This window comes from Podarcis erhardii (genome assembly GCF_964252035.2).
Source record: "Podarcis erhardii genome assembly, chromosome: 14".
Taxonomy (NCBI): domain Eukaryota; kingdom Metazoa; phylum Chordata; class Lepidosauria; order Squamata; family Lacertidae; genus Podarcis; species Podarcis erhardii.
The window spans coordinates 39,905,432-39,930,691 of record NC_138503.1 but is presented as its reverse complement, the minus strand read 5'-3'; the positions used below and the strand labels follow the sequence as shown (position 1 = coordinate 39,930,691).

The following is a 25,260-nucleotide window of genomic DNA, read 5'->3' as shown; positions in this document are numbered from 1 at the left end:
GTGAAATGAAAGAAGAGGTAATGCATTGTGGTGTAGTGGTTAAGAGCAGTAGACTTGTAATCTGGTGAACTGGGTTTGCGTCTCCGCTCCTCCACATGCAGCTGCTGGGTGAGCTTGGGCTAGTCACACTTCTCTGAAGTCTCTCAGCCCCACTCACCTCACAGAGTGTTTGTTGTGGGGGAGGAAGGGAAAGGAAAATGTTAGCCGGTTTTAGACTCCTTCGGGTAGTGATAAAGTGGGATATAAAATCCAAACTCCTCCTCCTCTTCTACTGCCACATATTTGTTCTTAAGGAAAGCATTTGGCTGTATTAAGTCTTTTACGGGATAGTGAATGGAAGAGGAAGCTTCAAGAGAAATAATGAGGAAAGGGGACTGTGAGAACAGATTGATCGTTGGACTCTTAGCTTTATATGCTATTTATTTGTATTTTTATCCCATTCTTTCTCCAAAGCGGTTGATCTTTGGACTTAACTTACATGCTATTTATTTGTATTTTTATCTCATCCTTCCTCCAAAGAGCTCAGGGCAGCATTCATGGCTCTCTCACATTAACTTTGTGAGGTAGGTTTGGCTGAGAGATAGTGTCTGGTCCACAGACACTCAGTGAGCTTCGTGGCTGAATTGCCCTGATTCTAGTCTGACTCTCAGGACACCTGCAAATCTTCAAATCAACCCAGGTTTACCACCAAGCATGCACAAGTGTTTTCAGACACTTGTTATGTTGCAGTCTTACTTCACATTTTGCAGTGAGAACATTTTTAATGTGTAAAGTATACATCTACAATATGTACTATGTTGAAAGGTAAATGATTATCATGGCTGTCTGGCGGCTGCTGCTGCTGCTTCTTGTTGTTGTTGTTAGGTATATCACTGGCTAACTGTCTAAGTTAGGTGGTTGATGTTTCTTTAATGTGAGCTCATGAATGATTAGGAAGTACTGTAGCTGGGAGATTTCCATTGAGAGTTAATCAGAGCTTTGAAAAAAATGGCACATACATTTATAGAAAGGGCTGATATAGGTTAGGGGTATGTGCACTTGTATGTGGGCAGCTCACATCCACAATATGCATTTAAAGTACATTGCTTCCCCCAAAGAATCTGGAGAGCTGTAGGTTGTTACGGGTGCTGGGAATTGTAGTACTCTGTGGGGCAAACGGCAACCCTCAGGATTCTTTGGAGGAAGTCATGTGCTTTAAAATGTATGGAATTAAAGTGATCAGAGAGCAAGTGAGAGATGGAGGAAAGACTGGAAGTGTCTTCAGGTGCTGAGTGCCTCCCTATGGCGATCTTACATGAGGCCGCACAGGGGTGGGGAAACTTCTTTGGCCCATGTCCAGATCTTAATCTCCCTGACCACTAGCAGGCCAAATTTGGCAGGTGGGTATGGTTGTCTACCTGTCAGTCCCACTTTGAAACCCTGATTGTCTCTGGACTTCTAAACACAATGCAGGGCTTTCAAACAGCCCTTTGTAAACATTCCCATGCTCTGGAGATATGTACAAAGGGCTTTCAAATAGTCCCCATGATGCTGCTTCAGACTTCATCATGAAGGCTGTTTGAAAGGCTCCACTGCACTTTGAAGTCCTGAAAACGGGGGTTTCAAATCACAGTGCTGGGAGGGACATTCTGTTTCTATTGAAAGGAAACTGCTTCACCCTACTTGAGCCAGGCACATTCCGACTGCTCATCAGCTGGTGGGTGGGTGGGGGAACACCTTGCTCCAGCAAAGGAATAATTGGGAGATCACTTTAAGCTCCCACTTGTTTCTTTGAAACCACACCTACTCATTTACACGTGATGTCATACATGTCAGGTACACGGCAGATAGGTGTGGCTTCCTGAAAATGGCCTGTAGTAACAGACCTACTCCCTAGCAGGTGTGCATGCCGCTTGTTTCTTTGTATCTTCCACCTGTATATTTGCATATCCCCAGTTCTATCTCCTTTCAGTGAAAGCACTGCTCCCCTGAAACTTCTCACTGCTCTCAATCCCATTGTCTTTTTCATTCTTCGAGGCCAACATGGCAACAGTTTGTTTCAGAGTGTGCACATGCATGCTTGTATAATTACATTTTCCATAAAGGCTATTGTTCGTAATATTCTTAATGTAAAACTTATTTTTTTTGTAATCAAACCATGCTATTGTTTTCATCATTGAGATGACTTCAGGATTCTGGGGCAGGTTGTATTTTAAGGCAGTGCACATAGCCTTTGAATATTTTATCATGTTGGAAAACTGGTAGAAGTTGATGTAAAGTTTTGCCAGTGGTACTACCAAAACGTTTTCAAAGATGACAGTGTAAAAAGGTGTGGTCAATGGTGCAATATTCCACATTTTTACTCTTGACGTCAATCTCATTGTGTTTATTGGGGCTTACTTCTAGATACTGCATGTGTGTATAAATACCTGAAAATATACATTTTATAGCATTCTTGCTTCTGGTTGGCTGTGGTATAAAAAGATTGCTGGACTAGATGGACTGTAGTCTGAAGATTGTTCTTATGCTCTTCATTTGTGCAGTTGTCTAAAACCCAGTCCCATGATCTGTTCCAGATGCTGAACATTTGATAAAGCAACTCCTTCCTTCATTTCAGTGGAAGACATTAAACTGCATGTTGCATAGGCATGTTCAGTGGAAATGGGAGCACCACAAAGTTAGGAACTCCAAATAAATAGACTCTCTGGTTTTTACCTTGAAACTGAACCCACAAGGAATCATTCTCACATCAGTGATTGATCATCTGGTGAGAGGAGCACTTGCAAGCAGGGAGAGATTAATTTGGATCCTTTGGGAGTTCTGCCTTCCACTTGGAGTATCTTGATAATAGATGCCTACAGACCATTGGGAATAAACTTCCTAGAGCTTCTGCAACCAAGCAATGCATTACAGCATCTGTAAAATGCTGTCTCTCTGCTGTCATTTTAAAAACTGGATTAAAACCCTAGAACTAATGAAGAAATTTGCCACTGTGCCAATCATATGAGGAAAGAGGAGTCACACCATTTGTTCAAGCTTATGTTTGGCTTCCTGACTGCCTTATCTGATTTGTATATTTCAGTTGTTGACTCGGCTCTCCCTTTCATAAATGTGCAAAGGTTGCTACAGGTTCACCTTCAAGTGTCTCAGGTACCACACGCCACCTGCTAATCTGAAGTATACACAATAATTAGGCGGATGTGTTACCATGGCTTCATTTTAACTTCTGTGTGCAATCATATTCACTTTGGGCCTGTTTCCCTTACAGTGCATTGTCGTATTGTAGAACATTTTTCTCATTTTGGATATTTTGGATATTTTCTTTTCCGGAGTACCAGGCCACATAACAAATGCTTCCGACACTTGGAACCAATTTGTACATTATGAATTGGCCCTGTATGAATAGGCATTCTCACAAATGGCTTGCTCACATGAGTGGTGGAAACATTGAAGAGGAGCTTAAGGAACTTGCAGCAGCAGCAGCTTGTATAACTGAGTTGTAGTCCAGCAACATCCAGAGGACCACAGATTCCCCATCCTTGTTCTATAAACGAGGGTTTCCAGTCCCCAGCATACCTTGCTCATGGAAGCCATTGTTGCATCTTTTGTGAGTGAGCTTCTTTGGTACTGCACTGCTCCTGCAAATAAACCATTTATGTGAGCATATACTCATTCATCAGAACATCCACAGCCTAATAGAGGTCATGGCTCAGGGGTAGAGCACATGCTATGTTTGCCAAACGTCCTAGATTCAATCAGTGGCATTTCAGTGCAGGGCTGGGAAAATAGACTTGCCTGAAACCCACTCCCAGTCAACAGAAGATGATTCTAAGCTTGATGGACCAATGTTCTGACTCTTTATAAGGCAACTTCCTGTAGCGAGGATAACCAGTCACTAAATAACTTTGTTTTTCATTTCTGGACAGAAGAAACTTCCTTGAATGAAAAAAGGGATGTTGGATTTGTAGGCCTGAGCTTTTTGGGTGTTTGGAGGACAGGCATCTCAAAGAGCCTCTGCCTGAGTGGCCACCAAGACATGTAATTCTTGGAAGTAGAAGTGGGCTTGTATGACTTTGGCTTTGTTCAGATGTAGTAGAATTCCATGGTTCCCTGTGGTGAGGTCCTGCTATCACAAGCCTTGGGCTCAGGTGCTCCTCCTTCACACACGTGGAGAAAATTAACCTTTTCTCAGAACATTTATGCAATTAATGCTATTGGCTTGATTTATGCCATATTGGTGTGTTAAAAAGCTAACATAAATATTATTATTTTAATAACAGATGGTTGACCCTACCTTAGCAGAAATGGGAAAGAATCTTAATGAGGCGATGAAGATGTTGGAAGACAATCAAAGGTACCTACTAATATCAGCCTTGAAGAACATTCAGGAGTATTAGAAAGACATCATTGCTGATAAGTTTTCTGCTCAGTCCAGCAGAGCCTATTGTTGTAGTTGCAATAACAAAATCCCCTTTTGATTTTGTAATGAACAATTAGATTTGTCATTGAAGGACAGCACTTGTGCTCCCCTGACCATGTCCCGTGATTTGGGGAAGCAGCAAGATAGACATTGCATTCCTAACACTTCACGCAACCTGAAAGCAGCTTCATAGGATGGGGTGATTTTCATTGGGACCACAGAATGGGTACAAAGGTTAAAATAAAAAAAAAGTCTACATCCCTGTGCATCATAGTTCTGATCCACCCTCTCCACACCTGCTACATACTGTTTATAAAAGAGGCAGGCAAGTGCCAAGTTTTTATTATCTTATGTAGTTTGGCCCTGCATGAGAACAACTGAGAACTCACACAGCCTCACTTGCTCATCTCTGGTCCAGGTGTTCAGTCTTCGTGGTGCACTAGAGTATGAAAGAACTCTGGCCGCTGGCCAAGACAAAAATCCCATTGCATTTATGGTGGGTTAGGTTGCTTTGCATATATGCCTAGTCTAGAATTTCCCTTTAAGTTTACATTTAACTGTTCTAAAGACAACAGGTGTTTCATATTGCAGGTTCCCCACCCCAACCCCAACCCCAGGTTTTATAGTTAGGAGAAAATGATTATTGTATTGCATCGGATGTGAGGAATAATTAAACTGGCTTCTGTTGTAGCAGCTAGATTGGAAGCACTCAAGAAAATACAAGTGATCTGTAGGTCATAAACCTTAAGCTTTCATTTTTTAAAAAAAAATCACATCTACAATTTGTCAATAGGTAGTGTTGTATTTCCTGTTTTGAAGTTCATTTTATATGGCAAATTGTCTGCTGACAAATCTTTTAAACAATATTTGATCATTTTTAATACCTGCTTTAGTCATTTCTTTCAGTCGGCGTTTAACCTTTAACAGCCCATTAGAACAGATCAGGTTCAGCACTTTAGAAACTACTGAACTACTGAAAAAATGAATGGCTTTTCCTTTGAAATCAAGTTGTGGTGGAAATTTTGTGTGGCTTAACCAAAGGCAGGATTTAAACATCTCACTGTGGTATGTTCAAACTAGGAAAGTGGAGGAAGAAAATGAAAAAAAGTATACAAGGAAAGATATTCCTGGACCACTTCAAGGCAGGTGAGTAACATGATCATGAATCATGATTTTATATTGTATCCTTTATCTTCCCATGCTATGCATACAGAAGGTCTCAGGTTCTGTTCCTGGCATTTCCAGAACTCAGGCACTAGCCTACAAGCTGCTAAGAATACACTTAACCAGGGTGTTCTCATTCAGTAGATTGTATTGGCAGAGTGGCATAAGCAAGGAGACTAGTCCCCTGTCAGCCGCAGCAAAACACAGTCTCTTATTTGTGCACTTTGGTACTTTTGCCACACCATTCAAATCAGTCATTTAATTTACTCGCTCAACTAACCTGCCAATAATGCATTGCACAAATAAAACAGCTTCAGTGGATTGTGCTCCTTGTGGTTTTCTTAACAGTGAGTCAGGGGTAGAGGAAAATAACCATTGATGATTTCTTTTTCCAAGTCCCTGGAATGTATTTACATTGTGTTTCTAGAGAAATCATAATCTACATTATTATTTCCGAGTTCACTGTGCATTTCTAGACAAAATATTAAAAGCCTCTCAACAAATTACCGAAAAAACTATAGTGATGCATTGGTACATCATTTTTGCTTTCTTTTTCTCCCCTTAGTGGACAAGACATGGTGAGCATTCTCCAGTTAGTTCAAAACCTTATGCATGGAGATGAGGAGGAGGAATCGTTGCAGTCTTACCGGTAAACAATTGTACATGTTGGTTTGGACCCAAAGGTGTTCTGCTTGCAGGAGCGGCTGTCTTACACCTGCTGCTAGAGTGTTGCATGAGAAAAACTGAAAGCACATGCATTAATGTTCCTCTACCTGCTACATCATACGTATGACCTCTTGGAACAAGCAGTGGCATAAGAGCAGCTTACCTGTTATAGCTTTTACCTGAGCTTTCAGTCAATGTTTGTGGAATTATGCCATTTTACTTTCCACTCATAGTTATTGGGATTAATAATAATAACAAAGTTTTCCTTTATTATTAAATTCATAACTTATTTAAACCTATTTATATCGGGGAACACAAGAAAACACACTTAATTAAAGGCTTTGTATATTCCTGATACAATAGATACTCAGATAAAGCAAAGATTCATTTTTTTTCAGACTGCTCTCTCTTAAAGAGATACGTGCTTTGCTTCATTACATTATTAATGGGAAATTACATGCAGCATGAAATAATTTCTGCTTTGGTGGCCCCATTTCTTCAGATTGCCTGTATCTTTCAGAAAACTGAATTGATGACAATATGAACAATCTGAATCTTTCAGGAAAGAGATTCTAAGTGGACTGCAAGCCTAAATTTCTGCTGGAAATAGCTCTTTCTGTGTAAATGGCTGCAGCTCAGTGATAGACCATAAGCTTTACATGCAGAAATTCCCAGGTTCTACCCATGGTATCTCCAAGTAGGTTTGGAGAATATTTCTGTCCGAAACCCAGAGGCAGCTCATGATGGCGGAGGCGTAGAGGCACTGGATGGCCACTGCTGCTAATGTGGAGCTCCCCTGATCTCATTGCTGCTGATTTTCCTGTCCCAAAGAGGGCACCACTGCTGCCCATGGGAGCATGTCACTGCCTCCTCCACCACCACCACCTGCCCATGAGCCACAGCTGCTGAACCCTGGAGAGCTGTTGCTGGTCAGTTCAGGCAGCTGCTTACATCCTGCCTTTCCAATAAAACGTTCAAGGCATCTTGCAGTGCAGCATTAGCATACAATAAAAGATTAACCAATAACATTAAAAAAACCCACAGGGACAGCAAGTAAGATAGCTTAAAATCAAATACCTGTCTAAAAAGAAAGCTCTTCACAGAGCAGCAGAGGAACACGCAAGGGGAGCTGTTTTATTGGCTTTAAATATTGTATCAGTTTTAAAATTTTTGTCATACATCTCTTTGGGATATTCACAATATCAATATTTGAAATACAAATACGGCTTAAACCCGAGTTCCAGGGAAATCAACGCATGACCTATTTTCAGGATGTTTTCAGAAGGATTTGCTGTGCAAAAATGAGACGCATGATTTCTGCAACATTGGTGGTCGTTCTAATGTGTTTCTGGCTTGCAGGCTTCAGAATGTTGGAGAACAGGGTCACATGGCTCTTTTAGGACACAGCCTGGCAGCTTACATCTCTGTGTTGGACAGAGAGAGGCTCAGAAAGCTCACATCCAGGATCCTTTCTGACACTACACTGTGGCTGTGCAGACTTTTCAGGTATCCTGCATTATGAATGACTTGATTATAAACATTACAGTAAAAAAAAACAAAAAACGTTCTGAGTTATAATCCCAAATATATGAAAATGATACAGCCAGTTGGAGTGGCAGTTTTGAAGGTGTGAGGCAGCCAAGGTATTCAATGACTGCACAAACCTTAACTTCTCCTGTGTGAAACTGCAGCCATTGAGAGGTAGTTGGACTCCAGCTCCCATCAGCCACGGCTAGCATGGTCAGGAATGATAGGGGTTTCAGTCCAAAAACGTTAGGAGGACCATGGATTCCTGACCCCCTGGCTTACTTGAATCTTATTCTGGACAAATAAGTGAACCTTTTTATGCGACTGTTCTGTTCAATTTAAGTTGAAGGACAAGAACTCCCCCCCCCCCCCTTTGAGCATTCAGAGTAGAAAGTGTCTTCCATTTCTGCATAATTGTAATGTTTGGTAAGTGAACTGGTGCCTTTTCTGTAAGCTCTTACTTACGTAATAATTTCTCTTAACAGGTTTGAAAATGGGTCAGCATATTATCATGAAGATGACCGTGAGGGCCTTTTAAAAGTCTGCAGACTCGTGATTCACTCTCGCTACGAAGACTATACAACTGAAGGCTTTAATGTGCTGTATAACAAGCAGCCTGTTATATACATTAGCTCTGCAGCCAGAGCAGGCTTGGGACAAGCTCTTTGCAATCAGGTAAAATGGAACTTTTGGAGTCTTATCTGTAAGTGACACTTTCTTTGTCATGTTGTCCCCTTAGCTGGTTTCATTACACATCTATACTTTCTGTTGAAATATCCTTGCATCTGTGAAATAAACTTGTCTCTCTTACTCACATTCAGATGGTATCTTTTTATTCTGATGTCCTGTTGTTGCAGAATGTTATAGCTGAGGGAACTCTGAAGGTTATTTAGCCTGCCTGCCTACATTCACATAGAATGTTCTGTATTCCACCTAGTATGACCGCAACCCTGCATACAGTTTGGCTTCAGTGGGATTTAACTCACCTGACTGGATGCAGAATTGCAGCCTATATCTTATCCAAGTTAAGGTGCTTGCCATTGTACCTACTGATGGGAGCCAGTGTAGTGTAATGAGACCCCTGGTTGACTCTGACTCCAATGTGGATGCCCCCAATTCTTTCAGGCAGGCTCTCGTTTCATTTTTAATTAAGGTGCTTGGCATGTGTTCATCAGTTTAAACTTTTTATGTTGTTCCTTCAAATAAAAATGCTTAGAGGCTGCTTGTGGGGAGTGTGGGGTGGCTTCATAGCTGTCAGAAGGAAGAGCCAATCAGCACTCAGTATAGGTTGCTTATGCTGGAAATGGGAAAAACCGATGGCTTCTGAGCTCAATTCAGTTTGTAAAATTAGACATCTGGCCCAAAAGAGCTGTGCAGTCCACTGGGGGCTCACTGCTCAAGATATAAATAAATATTTTTAAAAATTGTCCAGTGTATCTGAAAAAGTGTGCATGCACACGGAAGCTTATACCCAGAACAAACTTGGTTGGTCTCTAAGGTGCTACTGGACAAATTTTTATTTTTGTACTTTTTATTTTGACTGCGTAAGACCAACACGGCTACCTACCTGCTCAAGATACGTATACATAGAACTTAATGACCTCCCTGCTGTGACACACTTTACCTATGCCAGGTGGTCCTTCTCGCAGATTTCCACGTATGAACCAAGGTTGGGTCCGTTGCATTTCAGTTCTTTTTAAACCTCAAAGTTATGGTTAACGTCAGTGGCAGTTTTCTTTTCCAAATGATAAAGTAGCTCTGTGAGATTGAGGCCTTTCAAGTTGCAAGCTAAACCTGTGTTTTCTCTATTCTGCCGTTGCATACCTCCTCACTTAAATTACACACACATTATACTTCATCAGTTTAGATTTCTCAACTTTACTTTTGTTTACATGTTGAGAAGCATAATAGTGCTTTGACTCCTATCAGAAAGGTTGCCAGCTGGGCATCACAACTGATAAGGCCCATGGCTAGGTCGCCATCTCCTTCCCCACCCACCCCTGCAACAGTATCTCTGGCCAGACTGTCACCTCCTGGGAAAGGTGGTCCAGCAAGTGTTTAGACTCCCAGCCATTTAGGGCTTTATAAATTAGTGACCTTAACTTGTGTTTAGAAACCGTGCAGATCACGGTGAATGGTTGCAACATGGCTCTGAATAAGCAGATCTGAATAAGCCCATCTTAGCCTTCTTCAAAAACATGCACAAACATGGAAATCTGAAACGCTCGGATCACATTAGGGATATAACTTCTGTCTCTTCCCTCTGCAGCTTGGTTTGCCTCTTTCCTGCATGTGCCGGGTGCCTTGTAACACCATGTTTGGATCTCAGCATCAGATGGTAAGTTTGAGCAGAAGCAGCAGCACACAGCCTTGTTCCATTTGTGTACATAAATAATTGTTCCCCCCTTTGCTTGGTGGCAGGATGTTGCTTTACTGGACAAATTGATTAAGGAGGACATTGACTCTGGAAAGCTACCAATATTGCTAGTGGCCAATGCTGGTAGGTATCTTTAGCAGATGAAATTTGACTACTACTTTCCCCCTCCCCATGCACTTTCTCACCTACTCCCATAGAACCTCAAATTTCTAATTTATAGGTAGAATGCTGTTAACTGGCTGCTTTATATCTGAGTTGTCAGGCTTGGTCCTAGTTTTCATGGAGGTAGCTAGCCAGTGTCTGGGCTGTTCCACTTCAGATTTGCAGGTGGGGGCTCCCATGATGGAATGCCCCTCCACACTCACTAACTAAATAACTAAATAACCTGACTATGAAGTCTAGAAGCCTCTCTTCTTTTAAATGAGAGCTAGGATTGTGCCCACAGCAGAGAGGGAGGGAAAGTAGGGAAACCTATGCTTCTCTGAGTTAAACAGGCCTCAGGCACGGGAGTGCTAGCCAGTGCCCAGATGACAGCACCAGGAGTATTCCAAAGGGGGAGAAGCTCCCACTCTGGTCCCTCTCATTGCAACATTAACTGGATTCTGGGTGGGGCCTGCATGCAGCAGCGCAGCTGAGCCACGCACCAAGTCTCAGTAGGGCTGGTTGACCGCACCCCTGGCTATTCCTTTCTCCCCACCCCCATATGCTAGGTACAAAAAAGATGCCTGCTGAAGGTGGGGGATCTTGGTTTCCCAAAATTTAGGGCTCAGATGGTTACTGAGTTGCTTGGACAGTTGAAGTGCTCCATGCAAACATGCTTATCAAAATAAAGCCCCCATTTCTGGGCTCCGTACTGTTAAAAAAAACACAAGGCTACTGGAGTGTAGCTTGAGGCAGGACAAGCACATCAGGTGGCTGGAAAGGGAAGCCATGCTCTCACGTCTCCACCATGTGTTGACTGGGAGGCAAATATTCCTTAACACAGGAAGACTGCCCTGGGGCAGTTGTTGCTAAAGGGGTATTGGAAATAGAAAAGACTGAACGCTGCACTACTTACTATAAAACTTTACTTTGTTGAAATGGAATTCCAACGAATTCTGAGCCTAACAAAGTGCCTAGGAGAAGTTCATGTTAAGTGGCTGCGGCCATAAGTGACCCATCTTTTTTGCATTTGGATTGTTCTTCTTCCCTTTCGATGCAGGTACACCAGGAGCAGGGCACACAGACAAACTTGGGCGACTGAAAGAACTCTGTGAGCAGCACGGCATGTGGCTACATGTCGAAGGGTACAGTGCCATTTTAATGTAATGTTAAGTTGACTAACTGTGCATGAGATCCCCATGAAGGTAAATAACACGTGCACAAATGGCATGGCCAGGTTTGTGCGTGGTTTTGCATCTGACTTCTTCATTAGTCGCTTCCCATCCTGAAATACAGTCCCCCTTTTAAAAATCTCCTAAATTAGAAATAAGTGAAGTGATTGTAAAAAGGGGGAAAGCAATAGACGGCATTGATTAAAAAATTGGGGAGATTTTGATGAGCAGGTTTTCACAGAGCTGTTTCAGGGAGAGTTTTAAAGGACAGTACAGTGCTGTGCAAGAGCTACCTCTGTTGAGAAGAAGGGTTTTACCTATATTGCCAATGTGCAATGCCATCCCTAAGAAAAGGAGTTTGCCGGACTGCAGCCCACTGAGCATGCATTGTCGCCCCCCCCCCCATGGCCTGTGGTTCATAAAGACATTCCAAAAAGCCTATTTCGTTGCTGTGTATTTGTGGAAAACAGAGTCACAGGAAACTGCTTTGTGCTAAGCCAGACGCTTCTTCTGTGACAGGTTTACAAACTGGAATGAAGTTACAAATGAAGTAGGCAGACAGAAACATTAAAATCTAGCCCTTAACCCAGGGGTAGGCAACCTAAGGCCCATGGGCCACAAGTGGCCCACGGGGGTCATTATCTGGCCCACAAGCCACCCCCGAACTGAGCTGCCCGCTCGGTGAGTCCCCACGTGCTGTGCTAAATTGGTGCAGAGCAGCACGGGGACTAGCTTCTGTGGCGATGAAAATTGTGTCTGTGCATGCGCAGATGCCGAAAACTGCATCTGCACAGACACCAAAAATCACGTCAACGCAGACGCCAGAAATCACCGGGGGGGGGCGCTTATGTGAATGTGCAATCTAGCCTACGGAGGGATTTCTGCTGGAGTGAACTGGCCCAGGCAACCCCTGCCTTAACTGGATTAAAACAAAGTGTCTCTTTCAGATCCAGAATCTTGGAATAAATTCCAGTTTCTACCGCGTTTGCATTAAACATACACATACAGCTTCCCTAAGTACAGAATCATAAAATATTTTAAATGAAACTAAAGTGAAATGTTAGCATTTAGAGAAGGAAAGGAATATCCAGTGTAATCTAAAACTGAGTTTTCTTGTTTCTTTCAGGGTGAATTTGGCTACTTTGGCTTTGGGTTATGTCTCGTCATCTGTACTGGTATGTTTCTGCTTTCTTCAGTGTGGGTTTAGGGTCTGAATTTATTCTGTCTCTTTTCATACCATTGATCATGATATCCTCCTGAACCAACTGTTCAAGATGGGTTTTAGAGGTGCAGTGGTTTCATTATACCTACAGTCAAGTTGTACTCAAATAATATAACTCTGCCTTCCTTTCTGCAGGCTGCAACCAAATGTGACAGCATGACCCTGACTCTGGGGCCCTGGCTAGGTCTCCCAGCAGTGCCTGCAGTGACTCTTTATAGACATGAGGATCCTTCTTTGGTAGGCTTGTTTCTTTGTATATATGCTCACTGCTTGATCCAAAGCACCAAAAGGCTGGTAACCCCTACATTCACCCTGAATTTTTCACATATGATGGAATAACAAATCCAGCAAAAAGTAATGAATGCAAATATGTTGCTGTTTTGTTCACAGTCCTTGGTTGCAGGCTTGACCTCTAGCCAGGCAGTTGAGAAGCTGCGTGCTCTGCCTCTGTGGCTCTCCTTGCAGTACCTTGGACACGATGGGATTGTGGAAAAAATAAAACATTCATCTCAGTTGGTAAGAAGTTGGGCATTGCTTTGGCTCTTGTGCATCTCCATGGATGAGCTGGCATTTCTCGTTTTATGTATACAGTGGTGTTACTGCATTCTCAGTCTCCAGCCAAAGAAGAGATGAGTTATTTGCATGTGTCATATGCGTGTGTGAGATGTAGCACAGGATACCTGTAAATGGGTCACACAATGTGTTTATTATTTTACTTTATTATCCATCAAAACAGCCATGTAGGGCTGATTTTGGCCAGAGAAACAATGTTAGGAAAGGAGATTTTAAGTTTTCCTGCACACTCCTTTGTCCTGATCTGAATTCCTCCAAGTATCTATTGGCCCTCTTTGGGGGCAGGGCAGAGGGAAGAAAATACAGCTGAGTGCTTTTTGTTTAAAGAAAAATCCCCGGTGGAGATAACAGAGACTTTGGAGGGGGGAGTAGGGCTTTAGATTGGGGAAATGATGCAAACAAAGACATTTAAAGACCCATCTTCATATGCTGTTGCTCCATTCAAAACTAGGGTCTTTGACAGCTGCTTTGAAGTAAGTTTGTTCAAGCACAGAAATCTAATCATAGGTCCGTCACATAATTTACCTGAGTCTTGTAATATAATGATTCACTATTTGAAGGAGGCAGCTGACCAAACATTTATGCTCTACAGCTTCTCCATGTTCCCAAGGAGAAACCGAGGTCGTGCAGTGGAGCAGGGCTTGATTGGCAAACTGCAAATGGTCGCTTACATATGAGCTTCCAGTAGAGGAAGTCTTTTACAGGCTTTGTTTAATTGTTTGCCAACCCTCTGATGGTGAGAGCGTGAAACAGTTGACACATCTTGTCACCAGTTCGGAAAGACGTTGTCCACTGCCTTCCTGTGCTTGGGGCCTTGCCCTTTTGATCATGGGCTTGCATGCTGCAGTGAGTCACCGCTGTGCGTTTTCCCAAGGCACTTCCTGTCATAAAAGGTGTCAGGAAGTAGGGCTGACATCAGCAGGATTTTTTCCTTTTAGTTGCTGCTATTTTCTGTATTGTTTTAAACGGCCTCTTAGCTGTTTCTGTTGTATTCTGTACAGCACCTCTGAGATGTGGGTGGGCCGTGATTAATAAATGAACAATCAGGCACTTGATGAGCCGTGGCAGAGGGGCTGCTGCTTATCACCCCCTGCCTCTTGTGCTGCAGCCTCACTCCTCCTTGCTTTGCTGTCTGCTCATCTGCCTTCCCCAAATGGTAAAGCAACAGCAAGACCAAAGAGAACATGCAGGAACAGCAGCAGCAGCCTCCATTTGCCTTGTGGAGCAGATTGGGACCCAAAGAGGAAGAGCAAGGGATTGGGCAGGGGTGGCAGTGGGAAGGAGGAGGAGAGGGTGGCTGGGTGGACCCCCTTAAGGCATCTAGTCCCAAAAGCCCCAAGAGTCAACCCTGATGGAAAACCCCAGCTGATGGAGGCGGGGGCGAGTGTTGGCCATATACCTCATTGTTTTTAGCTGCTTGGTGAATCATTTTCGGTCCCCTGCCGCCTCCCCACCACATCTCTAAAAGCTGTTTTTTTAAAAAAAGCCTGATCAGGCCTTCCTTGTTTTCCTCCTTTCCTTGGTTTTGGAAGTGGTCTTTTTAAGTATCCATCTGGCAAAGATGACTGGCACCTGCTCTGTATTGTTCTTGCTGCTTGGAGAAAGTGCTTCTGTTATCCCACTGGCATTAGTGTGTGATGTGCACCCTTACCAGTATATTCAGTTATCACTGTTTAAGGGATGCGCTATTCCCACTTATACTCATGACAGTTGCATGTACTTGGGTGCATACGCATTGTCCTTTTTAATGAGCACTGGATGAGCATCTTACGTATTTTGTATTGTCATTTGTTTTATATTTTTTTCTGGTTTCAGTTTGCTTGTCTTTGATTTATTCTGTCGAGTCAACTTGAAACACCTTCTTTTGTATTAAGTGGCTGAGAAATGTTAATAATGATGATGATCCGTAATACAGTGGTACCTCCAGTTGCGGATGGAATCTGTTCTGGAGCTCCGGTTGGATCCTGAGATTTTCGCTACCAGAGGGGCTTGTTGTGCGCATGCGTGCAGTGCGGTAGAGCACTTCTGCACATGCGTGTGTAGTGAATTGCTGTGGATTGCTGTGTTCGCATCCTGAAGTTTACGTAACCAGAGGTTTATGTAACACGAGGTACTACTGTACTTAAGGGGTGCCCTCATCAGAGCCCTCAGAAACCACCCTTTGTGTATGCAATAATTGACCAAAAGCCAGTAGAGGTGAACAGTTTGTGTTGCTAAGGAACACGTCATCCTAGGAAGACTGTGAATATTGCTCTGCTTTTTAATAATTTAATTGATTCTTAGAAAATCTTCAAGCTGCAGCTTTCAGGCTTCCCAACAGGGGCCATTTAGGAAGCTTTTATAGGTGGCTGCAAGAGCAGCCTACTTGTCTTTTGACCAGGCGGAAGAGGTGGTGTTGGAATACTTCATGATGGCTTGAGGCGCTTTTAAATTAAAACAGCTAAAGGCAAATTCATGTTGCCATTTATCATTTTATGTTGCAATCTTTTAAAAAAGTGTGAAGTGCTTTAGGATCTTGATTTCAACCTCACAAGGACTCGTTGAGCAAATTTGTTGTTATTCCATTTACAGATGAAGGAGGGACCACTAAGACTAGTTGCATCTTAGATTGATTCTGGCTTGCCACTACAAATTTAAGTCTCCATCGAGCTGACACACCCATCAAGAATTTAATGAGTTTTGTAATGCTTATGTAGTTGTTGTTTGTTTGATCTCTTTCCTGCTCCCAACTTTCATCTACTCTTTTAGAGTCAACGGCTGTTGGAAAACTTGAAGAATCAGGATTTTATTAAAACCTCAGTAAGTTTTCCTTTTGCACTTTAATTTTTTTTAAACAATAGCAACAATATATTAAGCCTGTAACCCACCCTACATTCCTGTTTTCCCACATTCCTGTTTTCGCTTAGGAAAAGTGGTCTTGTATACATAGTACAATGACAACAGTAGCAGACCTTGAGGTCTCAGATTCCAGCGGTGCCCTGTGCGACGCCAAAATTTGGCGCCCCTCCCCGCCTCTCATGCTCCATTGCAAATCATAGTTGCAACGACCCTGCAGCGCCCCTGAGGCCCGACACCCAGTGCAACTGAACTGGTCACACTTCCCTAAATCCACCTTTGGTGACAGATTTTAGAAAAAATCCAACGCAAACAGGCACAGCCTTCTAACAAATCTGGACAGTTGTGTAAAGAAGTATGTTTGAAACCTTCTGTGATTCTTTGCCTGCATAAACCGAGCTGTGGGTCTGGGATAATAACACCTGGCATAAGTGGGAGGTATTTTACCACCTTGGGGAATTCAGTGGGTTTACACTTGGGAAAATGCTGATTGGATTGCAGCCTTGGTTTTTATATTTTACTTTATCACATTTATAGCCTACCCTTCTTCCAAGAAGCTCAAGGGTAGCATGTAAAGGGAGAAATGTAAAATATTGCACTTTGGCAAAAAAAATGAGAGGCACAAATACAAGATGGGTGACACCTGGCTTGAGAGCAGTACATGTGAAAAGGATCTAGGAGTCTTGGTTGACCACAAACTTGACATGAGTCAACAGTGTGACGCAGCAGCTAAAAAAGCCAATGCAATTCTGGGTTGCATCAATAGGAGTATAGCATCTAGATCAAGGGAAGTAATAGTGCCACTGTATTCTGCTCTGGTCAGACCTCACCTGGAGTACTGTGTCCAGTTCTGGGCACCACAGTTCAAGAAGGACACTGACAAACTGGAACGTGTCCAGAGGAGGGCAACCAAAATGGTCAAAGGCCTGGAAATGATGCCTTATGAGGAACGGCTAAGGGAGCTGGGCATGTTTAGCCTGGAGAAGAGGAGGTTAAGGGGTGATATGATAGCCATGTTCAAATATATAAAAGGATGTCACATAGAGGAGGGAGAAAGGTTGTTTTCTGCTGCTCCAGAGAAGCGGACATGGAGCAATGGTTCCAAACTACAAGAAAGAAGATTCCGCCTAAACAGTAGGAAGAACTTCCTGACAGTAAGAGCTGTTCGACAGTGGAATTTGCTGCCAAGGAGTGTGGTGGAGTCTCCTTCTTTGGAGGTCTTTAAGCAGAGGCTTGACAACCATATGTCAGGAGTGCTCTGATGGTGTTTCCTGCTTGGCAGGGGGTTGGACTCGATGGCCCTTGTGGTCTCTTTCAACTCTATGATTCTATGATTTTCTTGGTCCTGATTTTATCCTCACAACAACTCTTGACTTAGGTTAGGCTGCGAGACGGTGAACAAGGCCCAGGTCACCCAGGGAGTTCCATGGCTCAGCAGGGATTTGAACCCTGGTCTCCCAGATCCTAGTCCAACCCTGTAAACCAGTATGCCACATAGGCTGGCTGTCTTTCAAATCTGATATCTTGGTTCTCTTGCCATTTGAATGTTAGCACTAATGCCAGATGTGGTAATGACATGGCCCCTAGAGAATTAATTTTCTGTACACAGCCTTAAGATGCTCTCACAACATTTTGGAACGTGGGTTTTATTGTTATTTTTTCCCCTGAATGTCTCAATTCCAAGGTTGAAGATGAACTTAGCTCTCCTGTGGTGGTATTTAAGTTTTCCCCAGAACTGTCCCCTATAGGTGAGTAGAGTTCAGTGAAAATACATTATAATCACAGATAACATTGCTTTTGTTGATTTTTATTATGAACACGTTTGAAATTTGAGTTCTTATAAAAGAGATCTGTTTTGACTAAAAATAATAACAAACGCAAGTTCTTTCATTTTGTTGGAGGGGTGCTAACATCAGTATTGAACTTAAGACCCTCTTTTTGAAGTTTAGTCATCTGTATTTCCCCCCCACAATACTCTCCTTCCTTGGAAGTTTTAAGCAGAGGCTGGGTGGGCATCTGTCATGGATGCTTAAACTGAGATTCCTAAAATGCAGGGGGTTGGACTTGATGAACCTTGGGGTCCCTTCCAACTCTACAATTCTATTACTCTCTCTCCCCCCCCCAGCTTTTCTTCAAAGGTGCTTCAGAGGCTGCAGCTTTGAACAGAGGACTATTTCCCTACCATAAAAGTCTGGGTTTTTTAAAATTGCAGATTTGTTGTTGAATCCACTTTAATTCTGCAAACCCAAGAGTTGTATCCAACTAAGTTTGATTCAGAGTACACCCACTGAAATTAATAGACCTAAATATGTATGCCTTGCTCATTAATTTCAATGAGAAGAACTGCTCTGAGAATAACTACTGTTGGGAACAACCCTACATTTCTGATTTGGATTTGAATCCCTCCCACAAAATACTGACAGTCTGGAGGGCACTTCAAAGGCAGGATACAACTGTAACAATAGCAGATCCGTGTCATTTAATCACTTGCTAAAAGTTCAGATAAATACAACTTCATATGAAGATATGAATGTTCACTTCTGTATCAATTCAAGGGAGAAAAGTAGGATGAATGAATTATTCTTTAGCCTTTGCCAAAACGTTTTTAACCCAGGAAATTCAGTTTCCCTTTTTCTTTGAATTCAGATCATATGTTACATTCTGCCCAAACACCTACAATTACTGGCAATGAGAGATACATTTGTGATACTTTTAATCAGTGGGTAAGTATTCTTCCTTATCTCTTCATAGGCATGCCAGGCATTGGTCAATCAAACATTTTAAGTATAATCACTGGCCCCTTTGTGCAGAGGAAAACAATCCCAATACACGCAGCTTATGTCAGGTCTTTTGTCTGACAAGCATTTCATTTGAACGGCTTAAGTGGGTTCTAAAATTTACTGATTCAGTGCAGGAGCAGCTGCTATATTGTCCCAAAGGCATAGGCAAACTCGGCCCTCCAGATGTTTTGGGACTACAGTTCCCATCAACCCTGACCACTTGTCCTGCTAGCTTAGGGATCATGGGAGTTGTAGGCCAAACATCTGGAGGGCCGAGTTTACCTATGCCTGGTCTTATAGTGTTACAACAGAGCATAGACATGGAAGCAGCTCTTGGTGGCATGGCCTTGATTGACTGAGTTTACTTATATGCTTCTTTTTCAAAAAGAGCTGCGCCCATAGCAGCTTACAGGCACATTCTGTGCCCTCAATTATTGTGTTAATCTTCCCCATGAGGTCACGCTGCTGTTGGGAACGGTACATTCCACCTGGTCAGCTTTCTGAACTTGGGGCTCAGAATAGCTAAGCCTTTTCCCCCCAGTTGCGTGCACAAGCAGCCTGATTCCGAACAGGCTTTTAGAGAGAAGGTGGTTGATGGTCAAGATTCCTATGGCAGAAACTAGGGGGGCAGACCAAAGCATGATGCAGCAGCACTCACAGAAGCTTAGCAGATCTGGAGGCTCATGCGTTACTTGGGTGGGAATCCCATGCACATTACCGTGAGTAGAGAGGCCCACATTTTTGGGACTGGCCTCAGTAGCCAAGCAGAACATTGTGGTTGCCTCTTCCTTCCCTTTTGGTGGTGTGGCTTTCAAGGCACATCTGCTGAATTGGAACCCTGCATGGTATTCTCCCAGGTGGAACCAAGGGCATGGTCTCTTTGACCCTGGGGAATTAGTTCTGAGCCTTAGAGCTGATTTATATTGAAACAGAAGATTAAACATAAAGCAGTGCCTAATGTTTTTTGTTATATTTTTGTTATATTTTCATGTATGTAAAATACCTTCCTATTGGGTTTTTCTAGCTGCTGTAACGTTATTTGCTTTTTTATTATTTATTTATTTATTTATTTATTTATTTATTTTAAAAAAGCTAAGCTGAGACCAAGGAAGCTCTGCCTATCTTTCTCATGGGAAAAGGAGGCACAGAGCTTGCCCATCCTTCTGTCCCACAACTTTCCATGACCAAGCAGCAGCCAAGGAACACTGCTGCCCGCTCCCACTTCTCTGCTTCTGGAGTAAGAAAGGCTAGCAGACTGCATGGCCAAGGCATTCTGATTGCTTTAACAATGCAGCAGCCAAACTACCCCAGCCTTCCTTATAACTCCAGGGATGCAGAAAGAGTGGGGCTTGCTTTGCAGTTGCTGGAAAGACGGAGACACACACACAGAGACACACACCCTGCTATTCTGAGGCTGGGAAGATGGCTGAGACTCCTTGAGCTGAGCAAAAACCACAACAGAAACTAAGCAATGTGGAGCAAAAAAGGGGGACTGACTGGGAGTACTACATAGGTAGATGAGAGAAAAAAAGGGGAGGAGTAAATAAGTTATGAGTAATGGGTGATCAATAACACCCCTTTAATCTTGCTTTGTCTCATCAGCTGGGAGAGCAGTTGTCTCAGTTGGTGCCTGCCAGTGGTGTTGACTTGGTAGAACTGGAGGATGAAGGCGCTTGTGTGCGTTTTAGCCCATTAATGACTTCTGCAGGTAACTGGACGCATTTGACTAATTTTTTTTGGGGGGGGGGAGTTGTTGCTATCCATATACAGGCAGTGACCATTTCACAGGGGGGTTCCGTTCTTGACCACCGTGTGCATTGGCGAAGTGCTCCTAAGTGCCCCCCACTCTGTTACACCCTGTTCTACCCTCATCTGGGTCCAAAAGGACCCAGACATCTGTGATCTTGCGTCAGTTGTAGCCTGTATGTTATTTGGGTCATACCCAACTTTGAGTCTTAGCCAGTGTTCAAAACTCCTATTGTTCTAGGCACATTTTGCGACAGGGAATTTCATTAGCGCAGGCGGTTTCTGAGCTCTGGGCACAGTATTGCGCCTAAGATTTCATTTTAAAACTTCAGAGTGGAAGGAAAGGAGGACTTTTTCTGCCTCCCCACGTCCAGCTACTCTCTCTGAAGGCTGGAGAAGAGACCCTCTAAAGAATATTAGGGGGTTGGCAGAGGAAGGACTAGACCATGTGAAAAATGAACTTAATATTTTAGCTGCAGTTCATTTTCAGCTTTGTATTCTTGTTATAAAAAAGCACGCCTAGACATTCCATTGTTGTACACATAACCTAGAATTAAGGTGTTATTTAGCTCCTAGCTTTCATACCTCAGTTTCTAACATTGGTCTTAGCTAAGCTACTTAAAACACCACCACCACATATGAGTGAAATTATTCCTTTTCTTTTTTTTCTATTAAAATTGTTACTCTTTAAAGCTCCCTGGAGACACCACCAAAATACAATATGAAAACCTGTATTCCTATACATACACCACAACTTATAACAGTTGTTGTTGTTTGGTCATGTCCGACTCCATGGACCAGAGCACGCCAGGCACTCCTGTCTTCCACTGCCTCCCGCAGTTTGGTCAAACTCATGTTGTTAGCTTTGAGAACACCGTCCAACCATCTCGTCCTCTGCCGCCCCTTCTCCTTGTGCCCTCAATCTTTCCCAACATCAGGGTCTTTTCCAGGGAATCTTCTCTTTTCATGAGGTGGCCAAAGTATTGGAGTCTCAGCTTCAGAATCTGTCCTTCCAGTGAGCACTCAGGGCTGATTTCCTTCAGAATGGATAGGTTTGATCTTCTTGCAGTCCATGGGACTCTCAAGAGTCTCCTCCAGCCCCATAATTCAAAAGCATCAATTCTTTGGCAATCAGCCTTCTTTATGGTCCAGCTCTCACTTCCATACATCACTACTGGGAAAACCATAGCTTTAACTATACGGACCTTTGTCGGCAAGGTAGTATAAACCTTTGGAACTGGTCCTTTGGTTTTCTGGAGAATTTGTGAGCAAAGTTAATTCCCAGAATTCTCCTGCAAAGGTGTCTTTTGCTTCATTCCTATTTCCAGCCTTAATTTGTGAGTCAGTTTTTCCATAAGGGCAATACACCATACACTCTTGTACCAAGCATTCAAGTGTGTGCCTTCAAATCCTTCCAGAGTGTGGGTATAATCATACCTGCTACGTCCCCTGTCCCCACACCCTCACCAGCGTGTAGGGGAATCACGTTTATGCATATATGAAAGTTTAAGTGGGGTTAAACACCATTTCCAAACAGTCCTGCTGGCCTCTGTGTTTACCACAGAACATGCTAATCGACCAAGCGTTTCAGTTTTAGGAACTGAAGTGCAAGACGTTGACCAGTTGGTGGACTGCCTTAAACTGAAGGTCCCGGTGCTGACGTGCACACTGCAACTCAGGGATGAGTTTGAGCAGGAAGTGAAAAGAACTGTAGGTCTCGCCTATGTTGAAGACCTCAGCTGGCCAGGCCTTGGAGTGGTAAGGTGAGTGGCTGCTCTGCACAGACTTCCTCAAGGCTCTTTGAGAGCTCTAGGCTGCATATAGATGTATAGATCTTCAGCAGTGAGGCTGCTGTGGATCCATGTGTGCCCCCTTTTAGACAAGCTTCCAAACTGAGCTCAGGAGCAGCCAGTTCTTCCTGTTTCCAGAAGAGTATGGCTGTGTGATTTGCTCATTGGTTCACCCAGTAGCCATTGAGAGGCATATCCTCCATGAATTTGTCTAGCCCCCTTTTCAAGGCATCTGAGCTAGTGGCTGTCTGGCCAAATTTTCAGCAGCAAATTCAGTGGAAAGAAGTATTTCCTTTTCTTTGTGCTGAATCTGCCACCCTTCCACTTTACTGGATGTTTTCTTCCTCCTCTGAGTTGTTACCATTTACTACCATTTTAATATTTGCATAATGTCAAACATATTTGATCATGGTTTCCCACTTTGGTATTTTCAGAGCGTCTTTTTAATTTTTCCCATGTACTCATAGGGTTTAGGACTGCTCAGGTTAAACAGACTACATGCATACTTCTGGAGCAAATTTGTGCAAAGCACAAATGACAGTGTGACTGAAAATTTTCAGTAATGTTGACATGGTGTACAATGAATAATCAAGGCAAATTTTTTGCAAACTGTTCTTGGACAGCAAGATAGGATTTTACAGTTTTTACTGCAAAACTCTACCACTACCATAAATAGTCCATCTGAATTGGTTTTGAAAGGTACGAGGGGCAGAATGAAGACAAACAGGAGAAAGAAGTGGAGAAGATTAACAACGAACTATTGAAAAAACTAAATGAGCTGGAATCAGATCTGTTGTTTTCCTTAGGTAATAAACTACTTCTGAAACTATTCAATGGGGCAGTGAAATGATGGGGAAGTCTAGGTATCAATGTGTGTGTGTGATCTCCTGTAACAATTCAATAATACTGGTTTCTCTACCAAACAGAGGAATTTTGCATTTTTATATTTAGCTTTCTTTGGTCACTTTTAATTGTTCTAGTCGCAAAATTTTAAAATTCTCCAGAATTTGGAATTTTCAAAAAGGGATTAAGAGTGGAAGAGAGAAGCACTTTTGATGGGGAAGGGCTGTGGCTTACCCTGAATCCAGGGGTCCCAAAACTTCTCTTTAAAAATAAGTTCGACACCTGTTTAAAACAAGCATGTGTTTGTGAACCTCATTCTACCTTTTTCCTCCACTTCTCAGGTCCAGAATTTGGAGGGGAGAAAAACTGTATTTATATTGGAATGGTCACTGAGGACCTTGATGTTTCTGAGCTGATTGAAACTATTGCGGCGACAGGCCGAGAAATTGAAGAGAATTCAAGGGTATGTACTGACCGTACAAGACTGCAGAGTGGCAGCATAACGAGCAGACCTCTTCTTGGTCATACTGATTGCCCTGCGCTTAGTTTTCCTATAGGCCCCTTAATGATAAATGTATTCTCCTTCTAGAAGCTATGCTAGCCTGTCACCACAAAAACGACACACACAACATTGGCACTTACTTGACTTCTTTCCCATAACTCACTGTGTGTGTGTGTTCCTTTATTCAATGTGCCACATCATAAATTGCTAACATTTGGTTTATCACAAGGTGTTAAGCACCTAAGAACTGATTCATGAGCAAAGCAATAACAACCGGCTTAGGAATTGCCTCCCCTCCCAGCTGCAGCATCTTAATTAAATTGATCATTGCAGCTCCATTCTCAGTCTTTTCTAATCCAGATAAATTAATCACTTAAATAGCTCATGATAGTTCCATTTTAATTCCAGGGTGGTTAACTTTCTATAGGGCAGCAAGTAATTAATGAGTGGATTTTATTTCCTTGGGGGGGGGGGGAATAATGAACTACCCCACAGCTTCTGGTTACAGCTTGCTTCCTTTCCAGCTGTCATCAGTAGCAAATCCAGAGACTATTAACACACTGAGCGGCTTGCTGCTGGAGAGTAACGTGCAATCACTTCCTGGTCTCTTTTTAGTGCTACGCTGTGCTGAGCTAAGCCAACAATTGGCATAGCATGTCATCCAAACCAGGACGAGCTGCAGCCAAGGTTTGTTCTTAGCTTGCCATGCTGTGCAAACCTGGCTGCTGATCGATCTGTGAACAGTGGCAAGCACCTTAAAGAAACTTTCATAGAATCTTAGAGTTGGAAGGGACCAAAGGGTCATCTAGACCAACCCCCTGCAATGCAGTGGGGTTGACTGTTTGAAAGTGGCAGAAGGGGAAAGAAGGCCCAGTCCTATTAGTGCCTGCAAAACAGCTGTGCATGCACCAGTTTTTGTTTTTGTTTACCCTTTGTAAGCTCAGCTAGCTCTCTCAAGTCAATATGGGCAGTCATCCATGATTCGTGGTATTCCTACATTGGAGGTAATGCACTAGCAACACCATACCGGATCAGGAATACAAGAAATGCTAATAAGGTGTGCTGTTCAATTTCTCATCAGCTGCTGGAAAACATGACTGAAGTTGTACGGAAAGGCATACAGGAAGCGCAGGTTCAGCTGCAGAAAGCAAATGAGGAAAGACTCCTTGAAGAGGTGAGTGCCCAGATGCAACACACTGCATCCTGTTTCTTGGCAACACACTGATCTTTTCCCCAACCCCGTTTGTTTTCTCAGGGGCTGCTCCGACAGATTCCTGTAGTGGGCTCTGTGCTCAACTGGTTTTCTCCATTTCATGCTTCACCAAAGGGAAGAACATTTAACCTAACAGCAGGTGGGGTGAAACTTGGATTATTATACCAATGATTTTGGGGGTTGAACCAACGTTAGCAACTTGCAGGAGCAATGAATTAGTAGGCCCTTCAAAGTGTATGTGCAGCTGTGGTGGTTTTGAAGGAGGATGGTTATGGATGCCGTTCCTTTACTGGTTTCTCTGCTTCTGCCT

At 43.0% G+C, this 25,260-nt stretch overlaps 1 protein-coding gene across 2 annotated transcripts in view; it reads left to right on the top strand.

Annotated features, from left to right (window-relative positions):
• Positions 1-25,260, top strand: part of PDXDC1 (pyridoxal dependent decarboxylase domain containing 1) — a 44,172-nt gene that overhangs the window by 14,943 nt on the left and 3,969 nt on the right. For both annotated transcript variants that reach the window (XM_081839709.1, XM_081839708.1), the window contains exons 2-21: positions 4,260-4,333; positions 5,480-5,545; positions 6,129-6,212; positions 7,589-7,735; positions 8,242-8,431; positions 10,026-10,094; positions 10,178-10,256; positions 11,335-11,419; positions 12,573-12,621; positions 12,804-12,905; positions 13,059-13,184; positions 15,990-16,040; positions 17,761-17,824; positions 18,723-18,799; positions 20,459-20,564; positions 22,194-22,365; positions 23,092-23,198; positions 23,577-23,698; positions 24,819-24,911; positions 24,993-25,089. In XM_081839709.1, coding sequence (XP_081695835.1) covers positions 4,260-4,333; positions 5,480-5,545; positions 6,129-6,212; positions 7,589-7,735; positions 8,242-8,431; positions 10,026-10,094; positions 10,178-10,256; positions 11,335-11,419; positions 12,573-12,621; positions 12,804-12,905; positions 13,059-13,184; positions 15,990-16,040; positions 17,761-17,824; positions 18,723-18,799; positions 20,459-20,564; positions 22,194-22,365; positions 23,092-23,198; positions 23,577-23,698; positions 24,819-24,911; positions 24,993-25,089 — 1,960 coding nt within the window. The remainder of the gene's footprint in view (positions 1-4,259; positions 4,334-5,479; positions 5,546-6,128; positions 6,213-7,588; positions 7,736-8,241; positions 8,432-10,025; positions 10,095-10,177; positions 10,257-11,334; positions 11,420-12,572; positions 12,622-12,803; positions 12,906-13,058; positions 13,185-15,989; positions 16,041-17,760; positions 17,825-18,722; positions 18,800-20,458; positions 20,565-22,193; positions 22,366-23,091; positions 23,199-23,576; positions 23,699-24,818; positions 24,912-24,992; positions 25,090-25,260) is intronic.